We start from the raw sequence: 18,816 nt of genomic DNA, 5'->3' as shown, positions 1-18,816 counted from the left end.
TACATTTAGGTCTGTCTGATTCCAAGCTGGTGGCCTGAGAAAATTCATTTCAAGAGATTCTTATTACGATCAATGCAAAAAGGACAAGCAATTCCAAATGAATTCATCATTATATTTTACATCATTCACTTCCTGTCTTGAACTGTTAAACAATCAATATTCATTATTGTACATTATAAAGTAATAACCATTCCCCACCCTCAGATTTCTTATAGAACTTTTAATTTCTTATACCTAAAACACACACATTCATGAAATATTTTAGCAAGTTACTAACTTCCACTAGTCTCAATGTCCTCATCTGTACAAGGAAGATAGTAGTGACACCTATTTCATAAAGTTGCTGTGGAATAAATGAGCTATTCCATATAAAGCATTTATTTAGTAGTGTGCCTGGTACAAAGCATTCAATATATGTTAGCTATAATTATTTTTAATATAACTCAGAAGTCTGGGACAGTAAGAGTTCTGCCACTGGATTGATGCTTTTCCATCTCTTCAGAATAATTACCCAGTCAAAGTTATTCAAATGGGTACAGGGCCTTTAATAATACAGGAGAGCTAAAGACTCTAAACCTTTTTGTATTTAAATCATTTGCTACTCCTCAATCTTTTTTCCATTCTGGAAACCAGCTCTACAAGGACATGTCAAAGGAAGAGAAGAACCACATGTTCCCATTAAACACAATTTACTCCATGAGATTATGTCAACACGTGCTGCCGACCTCTTTTGGCAATCACCACTAAGGACTAGCTTTTCCTTTTCTGGTATTGTATATCTGAGCCATAGCCACTGTCTACTTCAACAAGCTTTCTTGGTCTTTGGTTTTTAGTTGGATTGTAAGGGTTTTATAATCTTAGGGACTATACTCTTCCTGTTCAAATTTGTTTAGAGTACAATATTGGACCCTTTCAACAACAACAGGATGATAGGCAGTTATTGTAAAAAGCTGTTGTAACCACTGTAAATGTGAATTGACTATAGTCCATTTGCACAATTAGTCATTTCTAAGATAAACACTAGTTTTCCTCCACAACCTCGAAATCTTAGAGTAACTGAGTGAAAGATAAGCAAACTCCAAAGCTCTCATATGAGATCAAAAAGACCTTACATTTGCATAAGACCACACACACTACTTCACAGTGGGTTCAGTTCAGGATTTCATATATGACCTAAGCACCCAGCAAGAGAGTGATATTAAAACCCAACCTCTTGAATTCGAAACTGTAACCAAGAAGTCATGTACTAGACTCAGTGTTCTTTTTCTCGGCTTTATGCCTCTTCTTTTCTGACATTTCTTTCTGTTTCTATGAATCTGTGAAGGTTGAAATACGCAGGTATGAAGAATCACATATGGAAAAAAGCATTTATATTCATCTGTCACCAGCTATCAAATGTCTGGAGCAATTTACTTAACTCTGTGTGCCTCCACTCATTCACATTCCAATGACAGAACTACCTTCCTGCCTCCCTCATAAGACTGCCTGTGATTTCCAAGCCACCCTGACAGTAAAAAGTAACATGAAAATTCAAAGCATTACTATGACCATGGAACCACCCAGAACAATGTAATAAATAATGGTAACTGAATTGAATCATTGTATGTTGATTATCATTTATGATTTATGCTTAACAATAAAGAACATCTATTTTAATCTTTTCACCACAAGGATATCTTAGTTTCCTTTTTCTCCCTCCAGAGACCTCCTGCTTTGAATGATAACAGCCATCAGTTACATTTATTCATAATCCATCCATTATTCTATTTAATTTTAAGTTATTTATTAAACTTGTTTTCTAAACAGTAAACAGCAATAATAAGTAGTAATGAAAGGATTTTTGATTTACTTGCTTAATGAAATGTTGATGAATTAGCCTATGCAATCTCATTAAAGGTAAGTATCTGGGAATCACACTACATTAATTTATTCAACAATTATTTCTTGATTACCTAGTATTTGGTAGGCAAACACTAGATAAAAGGATATTTTGGTGAATAAGATGGAAATGGTCCCTACTCTCATAGAACTTCTAGTCCAGTCTAGGCTTATCTTCCTCAAAACAGATGGAATTTACATTTCACTGAGCTAAATTCACTGTAAAATCTCTTATCTTTTAGTTAATAGCCAAAAGAAAAAAATACATACGTTTATGAGAAAATGATTAATTAAAGCAATTTCAGAATTAAGAGAAGCATATACTTCTATTTTTCTTCAACTGTTTAGTTTCACTTGAATAAGAAAAATAAAGTTCAAACCTAGAGACCTGCTATTATTGATGATACAAGAAAAATAATCTTACAACTATTAGTATTATTCACTGTCATTAAGAGTAAAACAAAATAATGCATAGTTTGTGGGCCTGAAAAATGATCAATTTTACCTTCATCAGTCATATAGCCAACCATCATTATCAAATAGTCAAAATCTCAACTGCTTGCCAGGTTTATTATTTTACTTCTCATGGAAAACAAAAGAAAGTAGGAAATGGCATCTAAGAGAAACAACATCACACCAAATCCAGCAAATCTCAATTCTTCTTCCGTCCACACTAGCAATGAGGACACTTGAGCACTATCTTTTTAAATTCTTATTTGTGATATTTAGAGAACAAAAATAACCTTTATCTCTCATCTTACAAAGATAAAAGTGAAACAGGAAGACTCCAACACAGTGCATTAAAACAGGCCATTTCTTGCTGATGTTCTTATTCACATTAGGGCATTTTTTTCCCATTGGCTGAAGGGAATCCTTGTTCTCTCTAACTGAGATCTTATTTATCATATGAGGGTGTTTTTCTCATCAAAATACACAAGGCAGGTTGTGAGGACATTAACTGCCATGTTCAATGGAAGCAGTAAGAAGATAATAGAAGGTAAATGCTGTCCAAATTCTAATAGTGGCAGACACTGCAGTGTTCCTGTGAGGAGTAAATATTCATGAGCCTTGAGAAGAGTACTCCACTGTAATTTACATAATGCACTAGTTCTGGCATCAGAGGCATGATTTGATGATAGAATGAATAACTGTGGCATGTGATGACACTGAAAACTATCAGAACAAACACAAGGAACTTTTGAGATTTTCGGGCATAAATTCTCCCAATACAGATCCCAAGTTTCCTCAGATGGGTGACCTTGAGCAACTTCGTTCAATTTTTCTGCAGTCACTCCAGACAGATTCCCTATCTACTAGGCTTCCATGATTCCACAACTCTGTATTTAACAGACTCCCCACAGCACCATGCAGCCAGAAGATTTTATTACAGTTAAGCGCAGAAGAATACACTATCCTCATTTGAAGTGAAAGAGAAGAGCACTAAAAAAGAAGTTGCCCTAGAGACATCAAAAAATGTAAGTCCTGGTTCCAGCTCTGATGCTTAGGCATGCGAACTAACATAACATATCAGCTGCTGCGTAAACTCTGAAGTGGCACTATAAAATTACTAGAACCAAGTTCTTAAAGCCTGATCCTATCAATAACAATCTTTAACTTTTTATTAAGACTTGCAGATGAAGTTGTAGATCACAACGATATAATTTTTACATTCCTATTTGTGAAATGCTTTGACAAAGACAGAAGAAAATATAATTTGCACATCCTGTTTTACAAAAATGAAAGTGAGACAGGAGACATAGGAAAAAGTACATTAATACCAACAAGCTCTCACTAATGTTCTCCAATTCACTGTTCTCTGAAAAGAATATTCCATGAAAGCATTCTCTACATCTCTGAAAACTAATTCTCACCTCTAACATCCTTTCCAATGAATGGTTCTCACATAGCCCTATCAGGTAGGACTGTATGACTCTCACTGTGCTGCTTTGAGAAAACTGATCAGCCAGACGATTTCCACCCCCACCCCCACCCCCAAAAAAAACCTGCCAACTCCTGGCTGGAAAACTGATCCATGTAAAATAATAATCTCCACTGAATTAGTGGAGTCTGGATGAAAATTTCCAAACTCTGTAAGAGGAAACTAACTAAAGTAGATTTCATCTTTTAAAAAAATACAAATGTATATTATTGTGGCTTCTTGACTTCAGTGTTTGATAAGGAAAAAGACCAATTCCAGTCCATTGGGCACAGGATGACACAGGTTTATAGAAAAAAATACAACAGTGAAGGTCAGGGTAAGGAAAATGTTCAGAGTATTTGATGAGGTCACCAAAGGGGGCAGAACAATGCATCTGTGAAATCAGTTTTCCCCACTTCCAATTATGTCCTAACTCTTTGATTTTTATCATTCTGAACTTTTCCTCTTCCTTAGAAAGTGTCTGTCACCCTTTACCTCCTAATAATCTTGCTGCCCTTGATTCTGCAGTTTTGAGGGCTGAGGTTCTCTCATCTCCTTATAAAACACCGTTTTCAGAGCAGCAGCTTCAAACATAGCACCCATCAAATGCCACAGCTGGTGGAAAGCCAGATGTGGAGCTGTTCTTTTAGCAGTCTCATTCATTCATGCCTTTCACCTGACAGTTGTGGGCCTATTTCATTGTGACACTTTTCCCTCCTACCGGCAACTTGATTCATCAGCATTCCAAAAGAAGCTTATTGAGGATAGAATGTTTCTGTCCTTTTAAATACAGAATAAATTTTTACAAATCTGATCAGATCTCTGGGTTTCACACATAGAAATGAAACACTGAAGTCAGTAATTTACATAATGCATAATGAGGACTTTAAAGTTATTCAGTCAACAAACATCCCCATGTTCCAAAGCATTCTTAGGAGCCATGAGAGGATTACAGCTCCCCTTTTCTTGGGAGGAATAAAAAAGGACTCTATTCTAAATCAAGAATTTCCAGAGTTGAAAAAAGGACCAAATTTTTTCTAATAAGTGTTGAAAAATCAAAGTATACTGTATCAAGCACCAAAAATACCCTAACCACATAAAAAAAAAAAACCCTAACCAGTTTCTTGTTGTATATGACAATATAACTACAAACTTGGCCTCAGTTCTGAATGTTATTCTCTTACCTTTCAGAGAAATATATACTAACAAGAATGAAATCAACAAAGAGATCATTAATCAACTAAAATGACCCATAAAGCAATATAGCTGAGACTTTAGGTGCTTTTTCTTAAAAATCTGTTTAGCTATAGGATATTAATTTGCATTACAGTCAAGGGGTAAATGTTAAGAGAGCACAGAGGCCTCAAGAAAGGCACTAACACTCGTTCAGCTCACACTGTAGTGTATCCCAAAGACACAGTATGCATAGGCATGAAGATCATGGACCCAGGAGCCAGACTTCCTGGTTTCCAGTCCTGATTATGCCTTTGACCAATGAGGTACTACAAGTACCTATTTCAAAAGGTTGTTGTGACAACTAAATGAACTTGAGTGAACACATGTAAAGCATTCACAATTGTGCCTAGCATATAATAAATAAAGATTGGCTATAATAATGTACATTATTACTTTTAAGTTGTAGTAATTATGATTTCCAGCACTGTAAGTTATATTTATCACCTCATTTAACCCACCACCCCTGCAAACACCTGTGAATGGCTGTCTCCAGGTCAGAGTCCTTGGTATGACACACAGGAGCCTGTGAGGTTTGTCTGAATCTCTGTCCCCTCTCACATCATCCCTGAGAGCCATGGCAGATCCCACTGAGGGCCCAGGGAAACCCCGTGCTGCCCCAGTGGGCACCTCTGCCCATGTTTCCTGTGCCCCAAATGCCACTCTGCATCACTGAATTCAAGAACTTCTTCCTTCAGGGTTCACCTCAGAGAGTCTCAGAATTAACATGTACGGCCCATTCAGTATGGTGTTTAATCCCTGTCTCAACCCTAAATCAGGACATAATTTTTCATGAGCCTTCCAGGGCTCAGATAATTTCCAGGGTTATTCAGCTGGTGACTGATGAGTCTGACCTTCCAACTTAACTTCTGCTTCAGTGTGAGTCCTTTTGATTCCCTCTAAGCAGAAGGCATCCCTCTCTCCTTGGCAAGACCACCTTAAGAACTGATATCTATCATGCCATTCACCCCTATACTATAAGTACTTTATTTACCCATCTGCTCCCTTATTAGAATGAAAGGTCCTGGAAAACAGGAAGTTTTATTTCATTTATTTTTGGATCTCTATTTTGAAAATTATAGGAAATAACAAAAGTTTGTTCATTGAATGAATTACAGCTCAATAAAGAGCTGTGGACTAAGTATTTTCCACAAGACCTACAAGTCGTTGCATAGCTGGGATTTACTATCAGGTCTGTATCACACCTGACTGCCAACTGTGGGAGGTCTTCAACAGCTGCAGCTGAACCTTATAGAGCAAATAAGTGATATGAAATTAGTTATATCACAGTGTAAGTAAAACCACACAAAAATTTACTAAATTAGTCAACTATGTGTGTTTACATCTGTGTTTCCCAAAAATAATATATGCAGAAATTAGCCTGAGGGTTCCAGCTATGCACTAGACAAAGAGTCCTTTAATCAAATATACTCAGGTAACTCTGAGTAAAACAGGATGCTCTGAACACATAGAAAATGTTCTATAAATGTTGATTACTTTTCTCAAGAGGCTTTAATATAGAAATGTACAGTGCATCCCTCCATGAAGGGGATACAACATTCACCATTTTCCAAATTTAGCAGTATTCACCACAGAAAACTCTGACACACTTTTTTGCTTACACGAATTATTTCTTGGGATTAACGTTCCATGGAACAACCTGACGTGACATGCGATTGCATTGCAGTGCCATTTAGTACTCAATACGCCCAATTGCACTTGCTGCCCTACAGGTAACAAGTCTTAACACAACAGAAACAGACTATGGATTGAATGCTGGGGAAAAGCCTACACTTGAAAGAGTTATGATGCCAAGAAATGGATTTGTAAATATCTCACTCAGAAAACTAAAATCAACTCTTTCCATGTGACTCTTTCATCCTCTTTTATGTATAAACTAGAATTGAAAGCTGTTGACTCAAATGGTCACACTTTGTTTTCCTTATAAATATATGACAGTATAGATCTGAGAAAAAGGGAAAAAAATTGTATTCAAGGGTTTTTTTCCCTAATCTGAACATAGCACTTTTTAACCCAAGAAAACCAAATATTAGAGTTTATAGAAGTACTGAAGTGCAGGATTAAACAATACCCAAAGACCATGATTGATTTGATGCCCGCATATCACATGGAATTACAGATATCTCAAATAGTCATCCTCAGTTAAAAAATGACGTGCTAAGGTTGTACCTGAAGTCATGGACTAATATTTGATGGGAGTAAGCAATAGAATATACTCTCATAAGGAGGAGAAATATAGTTATGTTTATTTCCCCCTCACTGCTCTACACTTGCCTGAAAATATGCAAGGAAACAAGTAAAGGAACTCTCTTCACCCTCCCAGTAATCAAGCTTTTATTTCAAAGGTTTGGTTTGAAATAAAAGGGCTGTTTCTGCAGTAAGACAGAGAGAGAGAGACAAAAAGGGAGCATGTAAGGGAGAGAAAGTACCCCCAACCAGGAACCATTCCAAACCAACTTGTTTATGATGGTCTAAGAAGGTCAAGGGGATCCCAAAGGGTCGCGGAAAGATATTATAAACTCTGCTTCAAGAGGATTAAAGATAGCGGCATGAGAGGTGAGACAGAGGCTTCCTCCTAAAACCGCATATAATACAAAAATATAATTAATACAACTCTGAGAGAGTAACAGGAAAGAGGACTGCACCAGACTGCATACACCTGGAGAAAAGAGCAGGCCTCATGGAACAGGGTAACATACAGAAGCTGTGGCCCGGCAGGACCCAAGTCCTTCCCCCACCCCAGCTCACCACCAGGAGGAAGAGAAATGAAGTGGGGAGGGAGTGGAGGCCTGGGACTGCTGAATACCTAACTCCAGAGATCTTCTCTGGGAACCCAAACCTACATTTCACGGTGCTTTCATGATACTCTCAAGATTAGGGGATTGAAAACCTAAGACAGGCAGAATTACGAGAGAGACTGAGATTCCAGCTGCTTGTGGAAAGCAGGGATCCATATCCAGGTGCTCTGGGGCAAAAATAGGGCAGGCAGTCTGAAAGACTTCCTAACAAGGAGGCCCTTAGCAAGAGGGCTGCTAAAGTGGCAAGGATTGCACAGAGCTTACTGCTCAGGAGAAAGGACAGGTAGACAAAATTGTGTGGGTGCACTCTGCCCAGCAGGTTGGGAGCATTCACGATCTATAGACACTCAAGCTCCCTAGCTGGCTACACAGTTCCAAGTACCCCCTCCATGATAGGCAGCCTATTGCGCCTTTCTCCGAGCCAGCCCCACCTGGCAAACCGGCAAACCCTACCCTGGTGTCAGGCCAGCCAGAGGGAAGATCTTTCTACAGCAACTATAAGCACAAAGCATAGAGGCTTATACCTGTGTGCTCAGCCCACTGGTTCAGGCAGTGAAGACAGGCATAAAGTCCAGGAAGCAGGAAACAGCTCTCTCCTTCCCCCAGTCACCAATAGACTCCCTGCAACCTCCGACATTGCTTCAGGGGCTGAGCAGCTCCAGAGATCAGAGCTTCTGGACACTAGAGAGTGCCATATACAAATATGAAATGCCAAAGGAACCTGATTCAGAGTAAAATTAATATAACTCCTGAGAAAGATGACATGGACCTCACAAATCTTCCTGAAAGGGAGTTCAAAATAAAAATCATTAACATGCTCACAGAGGTATGGAAAGATATTCAAGAACTCAGGAATGAATTCCAGTCAGAGATCCAGTCATTGAAGAGCACAATGGAAGGTCTTAAAAGCAGACTGGATATGGTGGAAGAGATGATAAATGAAACAGAAACTAGAGAAAAGGAATACAAAGAAGCTGAGGCACAGAGAGAAAAAAGGATCTCTAAGAATGAAAGAATATTGAGAGAACTGTGTGACCAATCCAAATGGAACAATATTCGCACTATAGGGATACCAGAAGAAGAAGAGAGAGAGGAAGGGATAGACATTGTCTTTGAGGAGGTAATTGCTGAAAACTTCCCCAATCTGAGGAAGGAGATAATCTCTCAGGCCATGGAGATCCACAGATCTCCCAACACAAGGGACTCAAGGAAGACAACACCAAAACATATAGTAATTAAAATGGCAAAGCTCAAGGATAGGGACAGACTATTAAAAGCAGCCAGAGAGAGAAATAAGATCACATACAAAGGAAATCCAATCAGGCTAACATCAGACTTCTCAGCAGAAACCTTACAGGCCAGAAGGGAGTGGCATAATGTATTTAATGGAATGAAGCAGAAGGGCCTGGAACCAAGATTACTTTATCTGGCAAGATTATCATTTAAATTTTAAGGAGAGATTAAACAATTTCCAGATAAGCAAAAGCTAAGAGAATTTACCTCCCACAAACCATCTCTGCAGTCTATTTGGGAGGGACTGCTATAGATGGAAGTGTTCCTAAAGTTTAATAGCTGTCACCAGAGGTAACAAAACCACAGTAAAGAAAATAGAACAGCTAATAACTAAGCAAAGGCAAAATTAAAACAACTATCCCCAAAGTCAATCAAGGAATACACAAACAGTACAGAATATGATACCTAATATATGAAGAATGGAGGAGGAAGAAAAAGGAGGAGAAAAAGAAAAGAACCTTCTATTGTCTTTGTAATAGCATATTAAGTGAGTTAAATTAGACTCTTAGAGAGTAAGGAAGCTAACCTTGAACGTTTGGTAACCACGAATCTGAAGCCTGCAATGGCAATAAGTACATACCTATCGATATTTACCCTAAATGTAAATGATCTGAATGCACCAATCAAAAGACATAGAGTCACTGAACGGATAAAAAAACAAGACCCATCTCTATGCTGCCTACAAGAGACTCACTTTAAACCCAAAGACCTACACAAACTAAAAAGTGAAGGATGGAAAAAGATATTTCATGCAACTAATAGAGAGAAAAAAGCAGGACTTGCAGTATTTGTATCAGACAAAATAGACTTCAAAACAAAGAAAATCATAAGAGACAAAGAAGGACATTACATAATGCTAAAGGGGTCCATCCAACAAGAGGATATAACCATTAAAAATATCTATGCTCTCAACACAGGAGCACCTACATATGTAGAACAAATACTAAGAGAATTAAAAGTAGAAATAGAATGCAAGGCATTCATTCTAGGAGACTTCAACACTCCACTCACTCTGAAGGACAGATCAACCAGACAGAAAATAAGTAAGGAGACAGAGGCACTGAACAACACATTAGAACAGATGGACCTGACAGACATCTACAGAACTCTACACCCAAAAGCAGAAGAATACACATTCTTCTCAAGTGTACATGGAACATTTTCAAGAATAGATCATATACTAGGCCACAAAAAGAGCCTCAGTAAATTAAAAAATATTGAAATTGAACCAACCAAACATAGCTTTGTGGTCTACTTTCTCACACTACAAAGTTATGAAACTAGAAATAAATTATGCAAAGAAAATGAAAAATCCCACAAACACACATACACTTCACAACATGCTCCAAAATAACCTATGGATCAATGACCAAATAAAAACAGATACCAAGCAATATACGGAGACAAATGACAACAATAATTCAACACCGAAAATTCTGTGGGATGCAGCGAAGGCCGTGATGAGAGGGAAGTATATTGCAATACAGGCCAACCTCAGGAAAGACAAACAATCCCATATAAGCAGTCTAAACTCACAATTAATGAAACTAGAAAAAGAAGAACAAATGAGGCCCAAAGTCATTAGAAGGAGGGACATAATAAAGATTAGAGCAGAAACAAATAAAATTGAGAAGAATAAGACAACAGAAAGAATCAATGGAAAGCAAGAGCTGGTTCTTCAAGAAAACAAACAAAATAGATAAACCCCTAGCCAGATTTATCAAGAAAAAAATAGAGTTGACACACACAAACAGAATCAGAAATGAGGAAGGAAAAAAGACTATGGACAGCACAGAAATACAAAGAATTATTAGAGAATACTATGAAAAATTATATGCTAACAAACTAGATGACCTGGAAGAAATGGAAAACTTTCTAGAAAAACACAACCTTCCAAGGCTGACCCAGAAAGAAACAGAAAATCTGAGCAGACCAAGTACCAGCAACAAAATTGAACTGGTAATCAAAAACCTACCTAAGAACAAAATCCTGGACCAGATGGCTTCACCACTGAATTTTATCAAACATTTAATGAAGACCTAATAATCATCCTCCTTAAACATTTCCAAACAGTAGAAGAAGGAATACTTCCAAACTCATCCTATGAGGTGAGCATCACTATAATACCAACCAAAACCAGGCAAAGACACCACAAAGGAAGGAAATTACAGACCAATATCTGTGATGAATACATGCAAAAATACTCAACAAAATATTAGCAAAATGAATTCAAAAATACATCAAAAGATCATCCATCATGATCAAGTAGGATTTACTCCAGGGATGCAAGGATGGTACAACATTCGAAAATCCATCAACATCACCCAGCACATCAACAAAAAGAAGGACAAAAACCACATGATCATTTCCATGGATGCTGAAAAACCATTTGACAAAATTCCACATCCATTCATGATAAAAACTCTCAACAAAATGGGTATAGAGGGCAAATACCTCAACATAATAAAGGCCATATATGACAAACCCACAGCCAACATCATACTTAACAGTGAGAAGCTGAAAGCTTTTCCTTTAAGATTGGGAACAAGACAAGGATGCCCACTTTCCCCACTTCTATTCAACATATGACTGGAGGTCTTAGCCATGGCAATCAGAAAACACAAAGAAATAAAAGGCATCCAGATTGGCAATGAAGAAGTTAATCTGTCCCTGTTTGCAGATGACATGATATTGTACATAAAAACCCTAAAGAATCCACCCCAAAACTACTAGATCTAATATCTGAAGTCAGCAAAGTTGCAGGATACAAAATTAATACACAGAAATCTGTGGCATTCCTATACACTAACAATGAACTAGCAGAGAGAGAAATCAGGAACACAATTCCATTCACAATTGCTTCAAAAAGAATAAAATACCCAGGAATAAACCCAACCAAGAAAGTGAAAGACCTATACTCTGAAAACTATAAAACACTCATGATAGAAATTAAAGAAGATACCAGTAAATGGAAACACATCCCATGCTCATGGATAGGTAGAATTAATATTGTTAAAATGGCCATCCTGCCTAAAGCAATCTATAGGTTTAATGCAGTTCCTATCAAAATACCAAAAGCATTCTTCAACAAACTAGAGAAAATCATCCTAAAATTCATATGGAACCACAAAAGACCTTGAATAGCCAAAGCAATCCTGAGAAGGAAGAATAAAGCTTGAGGGATTACACTCCCCAACTTCAAGCTCTACTACAAAGCCACAGTAATCAAGAGAATTTCGGACTGACACAAGAACAGACCCATAGACAAATGGAACAGACTAGAGAGCTCTGATATAAACCCAACCATATATGGTCAATTAATATATGATAAAGGAGCCTTGGACATACAATGGGGAAATGACAGCCTCTTTAACAACTGTTGTTGGCAAAACTGGACAGCTACATGCAAGAGAATGAAACTGGATTATTATTTAACCCTATACACAAAAGTAAACTCCAAATGGATTAAAGACTTGAATGTAAGTCATGAAACCATAAAATTCTTAGAAGACAACATAGGCAAACATCTCCTGAATATAAGCATGAGCAACTTCTTCCTGAACACACCTCCTTGAGAAAGGGAAACAAAGCAAAAATGAACTCATGGGACTACATCAAACTAAAATGTTTCTGAACTGCAAAGGACACCATCAACAGAACAAAAAGGCATCCTACAGTATGGGAGAATATATTTGTAAATGACATATCTGACAAGGGGTTAACATCCAAAATATATAAAGAACTTACACACCTCAACACCCAAAAAGCAAATAACCCTATTAGAAAATGCACAGAGGATATGAAGAGATAGTTCTCCAAAGAAGAAATTCAGATGGCCAACAGACACATGAAAAGATGCTCCACATCACTAATCATCAGGGAAATGCAAATTAAAACCACAATGAGATATCACCTCACACCAGTAGGGATGGTCAGCATCAAAAAGACTAAGAACAACAAATGCTGGTGAGGATGTGGAGAAAGGGGAACCCTCCTACACTGCTGGTGGGAATGTAAGCTATTTCAACCATTGTGGAAAGCAATATGGAGGTTCCTCAAAAGACTAAAAATAGAAATACCATTTGACCCAGGAATCCCACTGCTTGGAATTTACCCAAAGAATACAACTTCTCAGATTCAAAAACACATATGCACCTCTATGTTTATTGCAGCACTTTTTACAATAGCCAAGCTATGGAAGCAACCTAAGTGTCCATCAGTAGATGAATGGATAAAGATGATGTGGCACATACACACAATGGAATACTATTCAGCCATAAGAAAGAAACAAATCCTACCATTTGCAACAACATGGATGGAGCTGAAGGACAGTATGCTCAGTGAAATAAGCCAGGCAGAGAAAGAAAAGCACCAAATCATTTCCCTCATTTGTGGAGTATAACAATGAAGCAAAACTGAAAGAACCAAATGGCAGCAGACTCACAGACTCCAAGAATGAACTAGTGGTTACCAAAGGGAGGGGTGTTGGAAAGGTGGGTGGGGAGGGAGGGAGAAAGAGATGGAGGGGTATCATGTTTAGTACAAATGGTGTGGGGGTTCACGTGGAGAACAGTATAGCAAAGAGAAGGCACTTAGTGAATATGTGGCATCTTGCTGCACTGATGGACAGTGACTGCATTGGGGTGTGGGTGGGGACTTGATAATATGGGCAAATGTAGTAACCACATTGTTTTTTTCATGTGAAACTTTCATAAGAGTATATATCATTCATACCTTAATAAATAGATATATAGATAGATAGATAGATAGATAGATAGATAGATAGATAGATAGATAGATAGATAGATAGATAGAGAGATAGATGAATGAATAAATAAATACATGCATGCATACATACATACATACACAAATAAATAAATAAATAACTCTGCTCCAAGAGAGAAGTGACCTGCCAGTCAGGGAGGGATGGACTTAGGACAAGGATTACAGCCCCTTGTTCTGGGAGAAAACAAGGAATGTTGTGGTTCACAATTGGCATGCTCCTTGCAAGCTGTGCCTGAGTGATGCCAACCTCAAATGGTGGGTAACACACACACACACATAAGATTCTTGGCACCAGAGCTTGCGGAAAGTAGCAGAATCCCCTGCAGCTAAGCCTAGAATTAGCAGACAAAAGGAGAGGTGTGAGGTCATCTCTGGCCTTCCCAGAGCCAAACACCTAAGAAACTGAGGAGCTTTCCACAGGGGACAGGAGGACAACAGGACAGTGTTGGCGAATAACCAGAGGCCTCTCCATCTCGTCTCCCAAGCCTTTTAACTTTGAGCTCACATACACCCCAGGGTTCTAGGACAACAAAAACTAATCCTTGAATTCTCATTAATTTCACTTAGATGAGCTGTAAAGCTAGATTCTATAAAAATTTTTTAATAAAAATATATCATAGAGATTGCCCATGAGTTACCAAAAAAATTTACAACTGCTACCAGCACATTCTTCTAAGTCCTTTCCTAAGGAAAAGCTTTTACTGCTTCTTTTAGAAAATGAGGAAGATCTACCCAATTATAGTTTGAAGAATCTATAGCCATTTCAACTGAGGCCAAATTCTGGGTTTGACTTCACTTTGAAACATTAGGATATGGGGAAATTATGTTCCACAATATTATTGCCCTAAATAACCTTCACTTACTTGAAGTCACCACATTCTGCTTGTTTATTTTCCTTTTCTCTATGACCCAACTGCTGGGCCAGAACATTATGGCATAGCTGCAGTCTAGCATCTGTGGGCATAGCCCGCCCTCCAAGGTCTTGGCATCACACAGGCACAGCTTGCAAAAGCATGCCATTCTGGAACCACATCATTTCTATTCTCTTATCCTCAAAGCACAAGGGTTTCTAAAATCTCCGCTTGAAGATAGCCACCAATAGTTTTCCTCAGAAAATTGCACAAGCCTGTCTGATTTTCCTCACGAGAATTAGACATGCTTGTGTGTGATCACAGATCTGCCACATCCGGACTCTGTGACCGGTGCTTAAGGCCCTTCACTTCCTTAACTGAGTTTTCTCATCAATAAAATGGAAATGCTGATAGTAGCTAAGACAATGGTTGTATGGGTATAATGGGAGAATAATATGAAGCTCTATGCACAATGCTTAGCATCTAATTAGTCCCTGAGAAACGGTAGCTATTATTAGCAATAGGAAGTCTCAGCCACTGAAGAAATGTTCAGTCATTACCATAACTGCCTTCAACAGTGCTTTAATGACTAGTAACATGGTAAGTACCATGTTTAAGGTTATGAATTAAGCTTCTAAGTTACTTAGATATATTAAGTTTATTGTGAGTTTTTAAATAACTTGCCTTTACCATACAAAGAAAAAGTCACCTACCAGAGGCCAAGCAGCTTCCAGAGCAGACGTAATTAATTGTATCATGCAGAAATTACTACAATTCAGGTTTCAGAAAATATGCCAATATAAAAAATGTCCCAATCATCACTTAAGTATTATCATTTTCAAAGTAAATAGCATCCTTTTAAAGTAATAACTAATAGCAATGTGATTGCTAGTCATATTTTTCAGAAAAGTTCTAGCTGGAGCATCAGATTCATAACATTCTCTGTGGAAGATTACAATAAACAATGTGCAAAAAAAAAGTCCCTTACAACATTCAAATAAAAATTATTCCTATTTAGGTATTAGTTCTGTAACAGATTTTTTAACTTTTGGCCAATAAATTTAATCAGTGATGTGCTTTTAAATGTTAACCCATTCCCAGAAGGAAGGAAAGTGCCTGATTTATAGTGTTCACCAATTTCCTTGATGTAAAATACTCCTCTATGGCCCACGTCTAACCATCAGCTCTCAAAGCCAGTGCTAGCCAGCACCAGAACATCACCCAGCTAGATATAGAGTATTATTCAAAATGGTTACGTAGGTAACCTCAGTAGGGTTGTTAACAAGAAAAACAAGGCATTAGCCCAAAAGTAAAAAATAAATATAGATGAACAATATACAGATTTTCTAGGAAGATGATGGAAGCAATTTTACAATGAGCTAATTCCACAGGTTTTATTCAGGCTCTTTCCCTTCTAACTACAGTCCTGCCTCACAGAGAGCTGATCCTCCCTTTGCACAGGTGGCTGCCCCACCCTACCCCAGTATCATCTTCTATACTGACCCCACTTTCCTCATAAAGCTCAGGCTAGACTGAAGACCTCACCTGGCTACGGGGGTTCTCAGGCCCTCTCCATATTCCTTCAATATCATTCACCAGGAAACAATGGTTTTCTTCCCTAATTTTCTTCACACGACATTTGCTGTCTCCCCATCTCCCTTTCCAGAGCAAATCCACCACCTATGCCAGCACTCCTCAAGCCAGTAGCAGAGACATGGTCCCTCCATGAACAGGAAGGAGTTAACTATCATTTAATAATTCAATTGTCTACCTGCCTTCCAATTTGGAAGCAGAAGACCTAATCTTTTAGGAACACCATGTAGAATAGTGAAGGAAAACCACAATAACCTCTCTGTCTTACTTCCAGCTTTGAGCTCTGGTCTACCTCTAGACTGCTTCACTACAGGAACCTATAACTCAACCAAACTAAAGAATTTTTAAAAAGTGGAGTTTATAGATGAAAATAAATTAATGACATATATCTCTGTTAATTCATAAGGTCACACTTCAAGCCTGCTTAATTGCTAAAAGACAAGCTGTTGAATATGATATTCATCAACCCTACAGTCTCTCTGTACGTTAAACTAAAAAGGCAAATTACATTATTTCTATGGCTATAAAAAGAAACCTATTGGTAGATGAAAGAGTTCTGTAGAAGGATCTTGGTAATGACAGCACAACAATATGAATGTACTTAATACAACTGAACTGTACACTTAAAAATGGTTAAGATGACAAATTTTATGTTATGTGTATTTTGTCAATATTTTTGAAAACTTTTTTAAACTTTAAAGAAAAAGAAATCTATTAAAGAGAAATTCTGCCACTCTATCCTCTAGAGCTTCAACTAAGACAGTGCACCAAATTTTTTCTAAATAGATAAATAGAAATAATATCCTTTAATATTGCCAGTGTCTCATTACAGGCTTCAGTCATAAGGGCACTGAGTGTTAGAAAGCATGCTCTGCTAGATACCAGTGCTCTATGCTATTTTTCAAGTGTCTCTTATGTTCATTAGAATTAACTACTTAGGCTAAAGTCAAGGGGTTATAGTTTAATCAGGAAAACAAATAGTCAAAAAGTCAAAACATACTGCATTCTTTGCCTCTCACTGGGTCAGGCAGGCCAGAGCAGTCCACAGCAGAATTCGGAATGGCAACTCTCCACCTGGAGCCACTGCTATCACATTCTGTATATTCAAAGTGGTAATCATTCTGCAAACAATCACAAAAACAAGCCTTTGTTAGAGCTGATTTTAATAAGACTCCTGTGCTTTCTCAATCACCCCCAAACCTGCCTACAAGACAGATTCCAAACTGTACTCTCTGGCTGACTCTCACTCTTACCTATTCCATTCACACCAGCAGTGTTTTGATCAGAAATGTATCATGGCATGCACTGAGTAGGCACTGGAGACAAGATGCGGGGCAAGATAGTCAATGTTTTCAAGCTGTGACCACTGACCTTTTTTTTGCAGACTTTTAAGCTCCAAATAATTGATAGATATAACAGCAAAATAACACTAGGAAACTGAATGCTGTCATTGTCTCTAGTTCAAAAAAGAATTATGAGAACTATTCCCATTTAAAATTTAACAGGAGTGCCATTATTAATCATCCAAATAGTAGTAAAGGATTAGCAGTTTTTTAAGCAGCTCTTCTGGGCTCAGTACACACCCATCACAGCAGGCTGCCATCAATCACAGGCTATAAAATAGACATTTATTACAACTGCCAAATTAAGACTGGCCAACTTGTCTCTGGCCTTTGGTTGCTTTGAAATTTTTACAGTGACCTCCCTTGGTCAGAGCACACTACACATGTGAGATGCTTAAAGTGAGAGGAACAATGGTAGAATATCATTGGAGCATTAAAATGAATAAGAGAAGTTTGAAATCTTCCCCAAAGTATTTTCAGTCCAGTATCCTGCTTATTTAGTTCAGTATCTTGGATGTTGCCATTCTGCTTCATCCACTCTTTTTTGCCTCCCTTACTGCATCAATGACAAGAGAAACAGAAATATCAAGTCACGTCATCTTTGGGAAATCAGTGTGGGAAGTAGGAAGGTATTTTTGTATATGTGTGTATGAATGTTTGTGTGTACACACATGGAAAGAATACCAGGTAAAAATTGGTTCTGAAATCATAAAGGCCTTGGGTTTGAAATCATGATCCATTCCTCCACATACAATCCATGTGATACTGGGGAAGCCACCTTACCTCTAGAAGTATTCATTCATTAGTGAAATTAGAATATTTCCCATTTTATATGCCTGTTGTGGAAATTAATTGAGGTGACATATATAAAAATTGTTAGACATGTAAAGGCTATGCTAAGTTAGCATTTGATTCATGGTAGAATTATTATTCTGATTAAGGACAATGCAGTAGAGAAGACAATATAAAGAAAGGAGCTAGTAGTGATAAGATAAGGTGCAAATTGACTGTGTCTGTTTCTCCTCCTTCAATTTCTGCATATACTTAAGGTAAAATGAGAAGGGATCATAAATTAGAGAAGGTGAAATTATCAAGCTGGAAGG

At 37.7% G+C, this 18,816-nt stretch overlaps 1 protein-coding gene across 4 annotated transcripts in view; it reads right to left on the bottom strand.

The window, feature by feature from the left end:
• ELAPOR2 (endosome-lysosome associated apoptosis and autophagy regulator family member 2) overlaps positions 1–18,816 on the bottom strand; it is a 206,715-nt gene that overhangs the window by 106,858 nt on the left and 81,041 nt on the right. For all 4 annotated transcript variants that reach the window (XM_073238899.1, XM_073238896.1, XM_073238897.1 and 1 more), the window contains exon 2: positions 17,371–17,491. In XM_073238899.1, the coding sequence (XP_073095000.1) occupies positions 17,371–17,491 (121 nt within the window). The remainder of the gene's footprint in view (positions 1–17,370; positions 17,492–18,816) is intronic.

This window comes from Manis javanica, chromosome 6 (genome assembly GCF_040802235.1).
Source record: "Manis javanica isolate MJ-LG chromosome 6, MJ_LKY, whole genome shotgun sequence".
NCBI lineage: Eukaryota > Metazoa > Chordata > Mammalia > Pholidota > Manidae > Manis > Manis javanica.
The sequence above is the reverse complement of the archived record's forward strand: the minus strand, read 5'-3'. Positions and strand labels throughout refer to the sequence as shown.